We start from the raw sequence: 13,978 nt of genomic DNA, 5'->3' as shown, positions 1-13,978 counted from the left end.
TTTTTATTATTATTTATTTTTATAAGGTTGTGTCCCATTATCCATGGTTATTATTTCGCCTTTATTAACTTTTATTACATGGAATTTTCATGAGGGCTAATACAAATTCTCTCAAATAAGTCATATTCCACATAAATACCATAGGTATTTTTTATTATTATTATTTATTTTTTATAAGGTTATTTTTATTTTATTTTCACCGAGTTAAAATGTTTACATTATATTACGTTTACATCAAGTTACACATCTCTACCATATTTTAATATTATTTTTTCCTATTCAAAATGTTTACATTACAGTAAGTCATGTTACATTACAAATCTCTAGCATACTCGTCTAGAAAGGAGCTCTCAACCCACAAAAAAATGAGTACTTTAATTAAAGAAATAAAATTTATTATATTATATTTTAAAGCAAACATGTAATATTCAAAATCTAGAGTCCAAAAACTACGAATGCTTAATTAACTATTTTACTTTAATTATGTAGGTTTCAACCCACAAAAAAATGAGTACTTTTATTAAAGAAATAACAATTATTATATTATATTTTAAAGCAAACATATAATTTTCAAAATCTAGAGTCCAAAAACTACGAATGCTTAATTAACTATTTTACTTTAATTATGTAGGTTTCAACCCTGTACAAAAATTACCTGCAAACGAATTCTTAAAACATAAAATATACAATAATGAGAACATAAAACAAATGTACACAAAGATTTTCCCCTGGATCCCAAAACCGAGACTACAGATTGATTTTTCATTATATTCCCTTCAATGTTACAATACATATATATACCCCAATTTATAACAACATAACCGTAGTTCCCTTACCTGATTTACAAAATACCATGGGCAGAAAACCAACATACCCAAAACCATGTGCAAAACCCATGCACAAAACCATGGGTGGGTCTGCCCACCATCTTTGGGTCTGCCTCACATCCTTTGGTCCACATAATTTATTTATTTATTATTATTATTATTTTTTTCGGAGGCGCTGCCCTAGACCTCACGGGCAACCCTTGCAAACCCCCCGACACGGGGCGGCTGCCCCCTGTGACCCCCCACTGCGCCCGACGCGCGACTGCCCCCATGTGACCCCCCACTGTGCCCGACGCAACGTATCGCGCGTGGTACTAGTTGTGGAAATAATATAACACATACCCAACAAATTATTAGTTAATTTAATTTAATTTGTCAAAGCAACAATGGGAACAACTATTATTGGCTATTATTGGCTACTATCTGCAACGTATCGCGCGTGGTACTAGTTGTGGAAATAATATAACACATACTCAACAAATTATTAGTTAATTTAATTTAATTTGTCAAAGCAACAATGGGAACAACTATTATTGGCTATTATTGGCTACTATCTGCAACGTATCGCGAGTGGTACTAGTTGTGGAAATAATATAACACATACCCAACAAATTATTAGTTAATTTAATTTAATTTGTCAAAGCAACAATGGGAACAACTATTATTGGCTATTATTGGCTACTATCTACGAATGCTACCTAGAAATACCTGTTGATGAATAGTAAAGGGCCAAACCTTTTACTCATGCCAGATAACAAAGGGTCCTGTTGATGAATAGTAAAGGGCCAAACTTTTTACTCATGCCAGATAACAAAGGGTCCTGAACATTAGCCATTGATGAATAGTAAAAGGCTTTGCCAAACCTTTTACTCATCCCAGATAACAAAGGACCTTGTGAACCTATTTCCTTACATCTTAGGAAGACTAGCGTTTAGCTAAACAAAAACAATTTTAGAGTAATTGTAGAGCATACTCTAAACCATCAATATATGTAAACAAAAAAAATTATTATTTAATACAAAAAATTTATTATCTAATACTAATAATATTATTGTTATAAATTTCGAGAAAGACACCATGTAATATATCTGATCCGTTCTGATAGAAACTCCATCAGGCCTGTACCAAAAAACACTTGTAAAATATTGTAAATTTTATGATCTAAAATCACTAAAATTATCTTATATAAAATGATTACACACGATATAATTTCATATTTTAAAAAGTGAAGTCTTTTAATTATCGTGGTAAAGATGGTTGAGTGACTGTATCAAATACTTTCTTAAAATTTACAAAATGAAACTTTCCTCTGGTTCATTTTCACTTTCTCTGCCATAACCCTAAGAGGATATGTTTGGTTCGATCATTTTGCCTAAACCCAATTGATTCTCTCCTTCCATTTTCAAAAGAGGTTTTAACCAAACAGAAAATCGTTCGATGATATATTTGGTACAAGAGAGCAAACCTAATTCAATGAACGTTGTAACAGTTAAACATTTGATGATATGTTTGGTGCAAAAGTAATTTAATGAGCGCTGGAACGATTAATTCACATTTTTTTGATTTTTTTAAGAATTTACTTTCCAAATCTGATCATTTCATTTTTTTATATTATACAGAGATCCAGGAAATCTATTACGATTTGATTTGGATGATCGAAAAGAAAAATAGTTTTCAAATTTTGAGGAGGTTGGTGTGTTGACATTGCTTCGGTGGAACAGTGAGAACCAAGAGCTGCAAAGTCATTGAAATAAAAGTGACCAAACAAACTGAGGGCGAGGGTGACGTCTATCGGAATGCATTCATTTGCATTGGCACAAATTATATTTAACCTGGTGATGCGGAAGATATTTGGAACCGATCATTGGTCTTACACGCGTGTTCAATTCGCAACCAATCCATCATCTATATTGCTTATGCTTCTGTAATTGGAATTGGAAGCAGAACGAATTAAGGTCGAGAATAGATGGAGATGACAAGAGATATGGGGCAGGAGCAACAGGAGCGTGAGAAGGGGAACAGCACCAGTAGCATTCAAGTATGGGGGCTGCATTTTGCTTACATGGGTCAGCCGCCATTCATCACCAATTTCAGTGTGAGCGTCGCCCCCGGATCTAGAGTGCTTCTAGTTGGAGCCAATGGGTCAGGTGCTGCATTCTCCATTTTCCTTCTCTTTGCTTTGTTATTTAATCATCCACTCGTTTCATGTTCTTCATAGCATTGTCTTCTTTTCAACTGAAAACCCAAAAAATTTACACATCTTTCAAAGAGCTTTTGAACAGTGGTCCATGAATTTCGTTTCTATGACCACTTGGGATACCACTAGGACGTTTAATATGCTAAAGTTGCTCACAGCATAGATCCAGCTATCCACATGCTTCCAGGAAACATTCTTTTACCAAATGCTAAGATCTGTGGCATGGCCTCATAGAAGTTTGGTGCTATTTATGTCTATGTATATATGTTTGTTAGGGTGTTCATGACTTGTGGGACTAGCCTGTGGCCTAAGAAGCCACGAGGAACAACAGCTGGAAACGGCTGCTAATACCCCATAGGCTGAGGAGCAAAAGGAGGAATCCGCCCAAGGAGGGGCTCGCGTCTGATTAGTTAGTTGGTGAGGCAATGGCTTACCAAGGCGACGATCAGTAGCTGGTCCGAGAGGATGATCAGCCACACTGGGACTGAGACACGGCCCAGACTCCTACGGGAGGCAGCAGTGGGGAATTTTCCGCAATGGGCGAAAGCCTGACGGAGCAGGGGTGTCTAATCTGTCAAAATCACCCAGAATGACACTTGGTTTAGGCCACACTAACTCTTAATATGATCGGATTTGATATGTCTTCTCCCAACTACCACGAATTTCAAACCTTGATCGCCTCACAGAACGAACCCCTGGAAATCCTGTTGCACTACCAGGATTTGACATCTTGCTTATCATATTTTAAAAATAACTATTTTTTCCTTGGAAATAATTCCTTGGGCGCATCCCTCAATCTGAGGATGATATCCAATGTAAAGCAAATGGTGTATACCCAGTGTCACTGATGCCATGGGAAACGAACCAGGTACCTACACATTGTGCCATATTACCAACAATATAATCCTTTATCCAGACTAACCTCAAATTTAGTATGAAGCTAGAAGGATTAAAAAAGACAGCGCAAATCTCATTGTTTATTTAATGGTATGTGACTATGTCATGGTGCAAAAGCATTCAAGTTTGGACGATTTGATTTGATTTTTTTTTTTTATTTATCCTTTTGGATCTTTTTGGATGTTTATTAGAACCAGGGTTAAGATGGATCTATGCTTCTGAGCCAAAAAAAAATCAACTCGTGATCTGAGTGGTAGAGTTAGAGTGGTAACCTGGTAGGGTTAGAAGACAACTAACATGGAAGCACTTGGCGCAGAAACGAATCATTCCCTCTAAGGGGGTCTAGACTCTATGCTATATAAGTATAATTTCAAAGAAATCACTGGGTTGCTCTGGCATAATATTTCTTGGTATTTCCTACTCTCAGGTTTGAAATATATATTTCATTTAAATTACCAAGGTTCTGGCTTTTGTAGGCACAATTGTCTCTGACGAAGCAGTTCACTTGTTATTCTGATCCACAATACAGATTTGGCAGTAGAAAAGTGATTTTTTTCCGTTTTAACTTTTCTTCATATATTCTAACCTTCTCCAATCTGGTAAATAAAGTGTCGATTTGCATTTTTTGTTCACATTATCTTAGCATATAGTTACCTCAATAGACTCTTACATCTATTGGCATTATTTCAGCTGTGAACAACTGAGTAGATACAAAATCCAAAATTTCACTCGAAATAATATTTTAAAGAAGGAAACCTGAGAGATCAAGCGTCTTAAAGTTATTGAGTCTTCGCATGTAGCAATGAGGCTTATTATGTCCATATCTAGGGTAACTCTACAATGTTGTAAATTACTAAATTGTAATCTGACCAAGTTGCAAAGGCACTTAAGGCTCTGCTGAACTTCTCCTGAATTAAGTTTTAATGCAAAACAGAAAAACTTCACCTCTTTGACTAGACGTTTCGCTGATCTTAACCCTGTGAATTTTCAGCATTAAGTGTTGTTATGAAATAGATACAAAACAACAGCAGAAGCAATACAGTATTCCGCTTTCTAACAGCCCAATCTTGTAGGCAATCCAAAGAGAAAAGATACCAAATTATCTTGATAAGTTTATTTCCTCTAGGGCAATTTATCCTACATAGACTAGATCTGAAAATTCACTTTTACAGTAGTTCTAACAGCAGTAAAGAACAGATGTAGCAGCAGCAAAACAGCGCTTAGATTCTTCAATCATGATGTCAAATTACTCAACAAATTGTTTTTTTACTTATGTCAAATGATAAATCATCAAGACATATATAGCTATAAATAACAAAGTGTGAATTTTAGGCAACAACGGTATGTTTTATGCTTTAGAGCAATTTTACTTCAATTTCTTTATTAGCCCAGTATCAATATTCAAATTAGCAATCACATCAACATGATAGTAAATGCAGATAGAACATAAACATAAACAGTGGAACACAAGCCAAGACAAGAGGACACAAGATGTGGCACCAGCCAAGGACAAACCCCAATGTGAGGAAACCCTTGATCAAATCTTCTTTTAGTCTTCAATAGTTCAGCAGAGAGAGATAGTACAATTTACAAATCTGATAATTTATAATAGCAGCAAAAGAGCCCTAAACAGAAAAGTCAACGCTGGTCAACAAGGCAGATTTGTCTGTCAGCAAATCAGCCAACTTCAGTCAACTTCGGCCTCCAAACAACAATATAAAACAGTGCTCAAAACAGTCAAATTCAGTCCAGTCAAAGTCTGGTCAAACAGCCCACCTGCTATAAGCCCTAGCTGCAGTCAAAGTTGGTCAACACTTGGTCAAACTGTCCAGAAATTCGGTCTCTTGAAATTTCGGCCTCCTGATATTTCAGTCTCCTGAAATTTCAGCCTTCAAAAATTTCGGACGTGTGGAGAGAGAGAGGCCCAGAGATCCGTACCCAATCAATGAGGAGAGAGAGAGAAGTGTGAAGATGAGTGTGTCCAAATGAGGCTAAGTCACCTTCTATTTAGATGCAACGTTGAGGATGAATAGACGTGACTGTTGGGCTTCTGAGCCTACATACGCTGGCCGACCTTGACAATTTGACCATAATCAAAATAAATTCATAACATCATTTGTAAATGTCAGAATCTGATGATCTTTAGATCAATCCTATACCTCTCGGAGAGAGGAATCCAGGAAAAATATCAATTGTCATAAATAAGATGACCCATGTGGAGTTTGGCCCTAGTTGCCAATTTTAACCCTCCTTCTTAACTAGGGAAAACTCCATCTGCTAATCCATTTGCCAGTCTGTACTATCTCTGCCATCAATGCACTGCTTTGCTCTGCTAAACTATGAAAAAGAAGAAGTGATCGAGAATGTATCACACCATTCTCTACTGACCCGAAGTCAGTCCCAATCAAAGGAGAGTGTGTCATACCACTCTTACTGACCCGAAGTTAGTTCCAATCAAAAGAGAGTGTGACATACCACTCTTACTGACCCGAAGTTAGTTCCAATTGATCCCAGATCAATATTGATTATCCTAACATAGGGAGTACGGTAGTACACAATGCGTCCATTGGTAGTACTATGGTTCCTATCCTCATTTCTCTACTCATTGGCCAGATGAGAGGTACTTCCCATGAGTCCCAGACTAATGGGTAGGATGTCTCAACAGAAGAAGGATGAACCACTAATCTTGCCTACGTGTCGCCAAGGCGTGTCGCAGGGGAAGGCTGAACCACTCACCCTGTACACAGCAAACCACTAGGGGAAGGTTGAACCACTCACCCTATGTTTGCTCATCGCTCCAGGAAGTACCCCAAGCTCCCCGGAGCTCCCAGAGCTCAATGTCCATCTCATACAGGACCCTCATAAGAGGGTCTCTCCACGACTCCAAGTCGTTCTCGGAAGGCCAAGAACTTGACCTTCCCCAAGGGCTTTGTCAGAATATTGACGACTTGCTCATCAGTCCCAATGTGATGGAGCCTTATTCCTCCTCGTTGTACCATATCTCGGATAAAGTGGTACCTGATATCTATATGTTTGGAGCGATCATGAAACATGGGATTCTCTGATAATCAGATCCCACTCTGGTTGTTGCAGATGATCACAGTGGTATCCAACTCATGTCCAAACAACTCATTGAAAAGCTTCCTCAACTAGACAACTTCACAGGGGGCCATACTAGCAACTATGTATTCGGCCTCAGCGGTGCTCAAGGCAACCGATTTTTGCTTCCTGTTCATCCAGGATATCAAAGTAGAACCCAAAGAAAACAACATCCAGAAGTGCTCTTGCGATCCACCACACTGTTAGCCCAATCCGAATCAGAAAAACCATGCAGTCTCACATTTCCGACAATGTATCTCAATCCATGAGTGATTGTGCCCCGAAGATATCTCAAAAGATTCTTAGCACCAATCCAATGTATATAATGAGGCTCAACCATATATTGGCCCAATTTGTTAACTGCAAAACATATGTCCGGATGGGAGTTCACCAAGAACAACAGTGCTCTTATGAGTTGACGATACTCAGAAGCATTTCCCTATTCAGGTCTAGCAGCACTACTGCATAACTTCTTAAATTTAAGTTCCATCGAAGTAGTCATAGGTTTGCAGTCCATGATCCCAAACCTTTCCAATATCTTCACAACATATTTTCCTTGAGAGAGGAAAATTTCACCTGGCTTTTGCTAGACCTCTAACCCTAGGAAATAGTGCATCGGTCCTAGGTCCTTCATCTCAAATTCAGAAGCCAACTCCCTCTTACATTTGTGAATGAGAGAGTCTGCACCTATTTGAAAGAGGTCATCCACATAAAGTACCAGAATGAGAGGTTTATCATTTTCAACCTTAAAGTAAAGGTTTGGATCGGCTTCACTTCTAGTGAATCCCAACTTCATCATATAGCTATCGATCCTCTCATACCAAGCCCGAGGTGCTTTCTTCAATACATAGAGAGCTTTCTTCAACCTGCATACATGAGATTCCTGATCATGAACCTCAAACCCCTTGGGTTGTTCCACATAGACTTCCTCTTTGATTGAACCATGCAAGAAAGCGGTCTTGACATCCATCTGATGTAGGTTCCATCCTTGCGAGGTAGCAAGGGCTATGATCGAGCGGATGGTGGTGTATCGGGCAACAGGTGCAAATATCTCATCGTAATCTACACCTTCCTTTTGAGAGAAGCCTCAAGCAACAAAGCGAGCCATGAAATTTTCTGCACTTCCGTCAGCTCCATGCTTGATTTTGTAGAGCCACTTAGAGGTGACAACCGATTTGTCCTGGGGTCTAGGGACCACATCCCAAACATCATTCTTCATAATTGACTCGTATTCTTCATTCATAGCATCCTTCCATACTTGATGCTTCACAACTTCTTCGAATGATGAAGGCTCATTTTGAATGATAGTGCTCATGGCGGTCAAATATCCTTGATACTTGTTCGGCTTCTTGCTTTCACGGAAAGTCCCCCTTGGTGCAATGTGTCTCTCGGCATCTTCGAGAGTCTCCCTAAGCCATGAGGGTCTCCTTTTGGAGGAGGAGGGCTCATGAGGAGGAGGATCAATAGGATCCATAGGTTCATCAACATCAGGCATCGTTTCGTCTTCTTTTGCACCCTAATTTCCGGTGTTAGCTTCTTTGTCCTTCCTTAGGATAGGAAGGTTGTTGATCTTCCTGAGGGCCATATCTTCGTAGAAGGTGACATCATGACTTATCTCAACTTCCTTTTGACCAGCCACATAAATTCAATGTCCCTTAGAATTTTCACTATAGCCCACAAAGATTTCTTTCTTCCCAGATGCGCCCAATTTGCTTCTTTTCTCTTTCGGCACATGAAAATATATGGGACTTCCAAAAATTCTAAAATGAGAGACACCGGGTTTCTTACCAGTGAACATTTCTTTGGGAGTCTTGGAGTCCAATGCTTGATGAGGGCATCTGTTTTGAAATTTGAACATACACGGCGGTATTTGCAGCTTCAACCCATAGTAACTTCGGAAGGCCTTGATCATGAAGCATAGTACAAACTGCTTCTACAATAGAGCGATCCTTCCTTTCAACCACACCATTCTGCTCAGGAGTGTATGGCGTTGTAGTCTCCCTCTTAATGCTAGCTTATCTGCAATAATCTTGGAATTCATTGGATTCGTACTCGGATTAGTTTTCGATCAAGGCTTTGAAGTGTCAGAATCGAGTGAACACTCCATCCTTCTTCTTCAAGAAGTAGATCCAGGTCTGCGAGAATAATCATTTGTAAAGGTGAGATAATATAAGTATCCTCCCAAAAAGTTTACGGGCATCATACCAGATATGTCGAAGTGGATCAATTGCAATATATCTGTGGTCTTGCTATTACTTGAGGGGAATGGTCCCCTTGTAAGTTTTCCTTCGTCACATCCCAGACATACACCTTCATGCTCTACTTTGAACTCGGGCATACTTGTCACCATCTATCTCACATTGGGTAGGGCTTTATAATGAAGATGGGCAAACCTCCGGTGCCATAGTTCAGATTGTAGAGATGTGTCACAAGACATGGCTCCCAATGGATTTCCTCCAACTTGATACAAAGTGTCAACCCTGAACCCAAGAGTAAAAGCATCTTTAAAATTTCTTTTCCAAACACGTACCTTTCCATCAATGAATGCCACCTTGAATCCTTTGTCCTCCATGGCTGAAATGGACACCAGGTTCTTCTTGAGATTAGGTACATATAGTGCTTCTTGCAAATAAATAGTGTTACCTTGATTCAATTGAAGGGTAATATTCCTTACTCCCTTCACGGGATAGGTGGCATTGTCTCCAAGGATGATCTCCAAGTTTGTCTCCTTTTCTATCAGATTAGAGAGGGCTTCCTTGTATCTGGTGAAGTGCCTTGAGGCACCACTATCAATCAACGAATTTCCCAAAGTGTCCGAAGGAGAGGCAGTGGAGAGGGTCGATATAAGATAGTACTCTTTTTGCTTATTGTTAACAACATTTGATTCTTCATACCTAGAGTTCCTTGATTTCTTGGAGGGTCGACCATTTCCTTGATGTCCCGCATTCCTTTTTCCTTTGCCATTGGACCTGCCATTCCTTTGATCGTTGTTGTTGAAGTTGCCCTTGGAATGATTGTGATCATCATCATGCAATGTGTCCCTTCTATTTGGACACTCCCTTGCATAGTGGCCAAACTTATTGCAAACAAAGCACCTGCCCTTCCTTCCTCCCTTAGATCCAGGCTTTCCATGGAAATGACCTTTAGACCCTGCATTATTTCTCCTTTTGGCATGAGCGAAGAATGTAGTGGGGTTGCTTCTATTAGAAGGCATTTCTTGCTCCACCATTCTTGTTTCTTCTTGAATGCATCTCGACATCAATTCTTCAAACCCTGGAATTCGATCATTGTTGAGGACGGTGGTTCTAAATACATACCACTCAGGTGGGAGTCCTCCAAGGGTGGTGAGAGTAAGTTCCCTGTCAGGAATGACTTCTCCAATTGAGAGTAGATCATTCTTGATCTCAGTAATCCTCAAGAAATAGGATTGAATATCCTCGTCCTTGCCCTTCTTAATATCCTTCAACTTATTCTTGAGAAATAGAATTTGATTAGCATTACTAACCTTGAACATGCCGACCAACCTGTCATAGATCTCCTTGGAGGTCTTCAATTCGGAGATGTAGGCCACTAGATGCTTGTCAATGGAATCCCTGATAATCTTCTTTGCTTTGAATTTAACCCTATTGTACTTGGTCTTCACAGCAGCTGGTGCATTTGAAGGAGGTTCAGGGATTTTACCCTGCACATAGTTCATCACTTCTTTTTCTTCCAAGGTCAAATCAAGAGACATCTTCCATCCATGATAGTCAGCTTTATCATGGAGCTTGTCTTCAGCCGGGAAGTAGGATGAGGAACCCATTGAACCTTTTGTTCTTGTCCAACTGTCTTTGGTGATTGCTCTTTCACTCTTGCTTGGGCTTTGTCTTCACCTCAACTCTGATACCATGTTAATTTTGGGCAACAATGGTATGTTCTATGCTTTAGAGCAATTTTACTTCAATTTTTTTATTAGCCCAATATCAATATTCAGATTAGCAATCACATCAACATGATAGTAAAATGCAGATAGAACATAAACATAAACAGTAGAAGACAAACTAAGACATGAGGACACAAGATGTGGCACCAGCCAGGGACAAACCCCAATGTGGGGAAACCCTTGATCAAGTATTCTTTTAGTCTTCTATAGATCAGCAGATAGAGATAGTACAATTTACAAATTTGATAATTTATAATAGTAGCAAAAGAGCCCTACCAGAAAAGTCAACGCTGGTTAATAGGGCAGATTTGACCCTCAACAAATCGGTCAACTTCAGTCAACTCGGCCTCCAAAAAGCAAGATATAACAACCCTCAAAACAATCAAATTCAACGCAGTCAAAGTTTGGTCAAACAGCGCACCTGCGGTCAACCCTAGCTGCAGTCAACGCTGGTCAACACCTGGTCAAAATGTCCAGAAATTTGGTCTCCTGAAATTTTGGCCTCCTGAAATTTCGGCCTCTTGAAATTTCGCTCTCTTGAAATTTCGGCCTCCTGAAATTTCGAACGTGTGGAGAGAGGGAGGCCCAGAAATCCATACCCAATCAATGAGGAGAGAGAGAGAGAGGTGTGAAGATGAGTGTGTCCAAATGAGGCTAAGTCACTTTCAATTTATATGCAACGTTGAGGATGAATAGATGTGACTGTTGAGATTTTGAGCCTACATAAGTTTGCTGGCCCACCTTGACAATTTGACCATAATCAAAATAAATTCATAACTTCAATTGTACATGTCAGAATCAGATGATCTTTAGATCAATCCTACACCTCTCGGAGAGAGGAATCCAAGAAAAATATCCGCTGTCATAAATAAGATGACCCATGTGTAGTTTGGCCCTAGTTGTCAATTTTAACACAATGCATGACAAACATATGTCTGAAAATCAAATATGGAAATTGCACAAGTTTTGAATAGCTGAAAACTTCATTAATATGCTCAAGATGAAGTTCAAGTAAATACCATAGCCCTCTCTCAAGGCTAGTATGAAATCACAAGATCTTCAAAACCCTAGCAGGGAAAACAATAAAAACCCTATCTCAACCAAGGAGCTCCAACATGAAGAATCACTCCAACAAGTCCTCCAAGGAAAGATGTCCTCCTCTTTTCTTCTCCATCAAATATACCCTAGGGTTTATCACAAAACGCTAATCCCAAACCTCCAATGGATAAAACCCTAACCCTAGAAACCCTAGTGATTCCGAGAGAGAGAGAGAGAGAAAGAGAGAGAGCACAAATGAAGATAGAAGACTAATGTGCACTCTTCTCTAGGTCACATCTCAACACAAGAGTTAATACAAGATGAGTGAATGATGTATGAATGAGATTGTCTGCAATGCCTCCTCAAGAGTAAACCCTAGTTAGAGTTCAAACTCCAAACCAAGACGTCCTCCTTCCTTTCCAAAGCTTCTCCTAGGCTATTCTCATGAACCCTAGCAAATCACTTCAAGAAGAAAAGAAAAAGGAGAAGAGTACAATTATATGAATGAGGACTCTGTCCTTCTATTTATATGGGAGGTAATGGAGGCCAAGAATATAATGTGGGCCCAAGTCCTTACAGACACCCTATGATGAGCACTTGTAGGCCAACACAAGTGAAGCATTCCAACCAAAGTACACATGTCATGCTCCAAGGTGATGTCATACACAATAAGGGCTTAGAGATGATGTAGCTACACAAGGTACGTCCACATCCCCCTATCACAAGCCTCCACAGACTCTATCGATCGTCGTAGGCAATGTACTCCATCGATTTAGTTACCCTTGCAAAAACAGTGTTGTAGCCTAGGCATCTCTGAGTCAACTCAAAGTCACCAATTAGGAATTTAAACAATCCCATGATATCTAGTGCCTAATGCTCTCCTCCCAAATGCCAATGCTTTGTAGAAAATTAATTGACTTGCATCTTTCCCAGTTTTCAAATTTTGCTAGTGTTTTTCAAACCCAACCCACATGTTTTGATATGCTGATATAAAAATTCTTAAGCATTCATTTGAAACATAAAATAACGCTTCTACTATTTAATTTTGCACAACTGATACTAGAAGAAATAGCAAGCACACACAATGATTTGACACACTTTGTTTTGGTCAACTTGACCCTGGAAAAACCCCACAGTTGGGGAAAACCAGTTCTTCTAGGAGGATTTATTTGCTTCTAAGAAATTTCATACAACAAAGAATTCAACAAGAGATTTACTTATCTCTTCCCTTTTGTAGCTTTTCAAAAGTCCTCATTACACTGAACTTTTGGACTGATATTATCTTCACTCAGTCCTCTCTCTTTCCAGTGAAGAACTCGACCTCTGGACTGCACCTTTTGCTCAGGGATTCGAACCACACATTCAGTCACTTGTTCCTTAAGAACTCGACGTCAGTTACAACAAATACCTAGGTCTGTGCTCACGGGTTTCCTCTTCCAAAGCAGCTCATTGAAACTTACACAAATCTGCCCAAAATTTTCACTGAAGCAGACTCCGTATAGCTCGAAATTTTCGCTGGCAGTCAAAGGACCATAAACGGTCAACCAAAAATTTAGTTTGAGCTGCTGGTTCGACCTGTAAGCTACAAGTAATAGTGCCACCTGTTACAACCTTCGAGCTCTCTCTTGAAGACTTAACCTCAACCTCTAAGAAGAAATTCAAACTGCTGTAGTGAAGGGTTCTTTGATCTCTGCTGTAGAAGTTTTTCACAAAGTTTCTCCTCCTTTCTCCTAGCTCCTCCCTTTGATGCTCTCATGAGAATAAAAGAGCTCAATCTCCTTTTTCCTCCATTTTGTCTTCTCCATAAGATGAGAACCCTATCCTTAAGATCTAATGGTTGAGATTCAATCTCAAACCATTTGGATCAAAGGTGGAGATTAGTCCCTTACTTGACCCCTCCTCATGTGGCCTCCCTTTCTATTAATTAGACTCCTAGTCTTTTTAATGTTTTAGTACCAAGGTCACTTTTTTCTCATAAAGTCACTTTTAAAATATAAA

At 39.3% G+C, this 13,978-nt stretch overlaps 1 protein-coding gene across 1 annotated transcript in view; it reads left to right on the top strand.

Moving 5' to 3' along the window:
• The first annotated feature begins 2,151 nt into the window (after nucleotides 1–2,151).
• Nucleotides 2,152–13,978, top strand: part of LOC149228290 (ABC transporter I family member 21-like) — a 135,057-nt gene continuing 123,230 nt past the window's right edge. The window contains exons 1-2 of the mRNA XM_089378141.1: nucleotides 2,152–2,276; nucleotides 2,447–2,974. Of these exons, the coding sequence (XP_089234267.1) occupies nucleotides 2,794–2,974 (181 nt within the window). The 5' untranslated portion in view covers nucleotides 2,152–2,276; nucleotides 2,447–2,793. The remainder of the gene's footprint in view (nucleotides 2,277–2,446; nucleotides 2,975–13,978) is intronic.

Source organism: Pinus tabuliformis, chromosome J (genome assembly GCF_031772625.1).
Source record: "Pinus tabuliformis cultivar Carrire ecotype Pingquan chromosome J, CPIR1, whole genome shotgun sequence".
Classification (NCBI taxonomy): domain Eukaryota; kingdom Viridiplantae; phylum Streptophyta; class Pinopsida; order Pinales; family Pinaceae; genus Pinus; species Pinus tabuliformis.
Note: the sequence above shows the minus strand (reverse complement) of the source record. Positions and strands in the feature narration are given on the sequence as shown.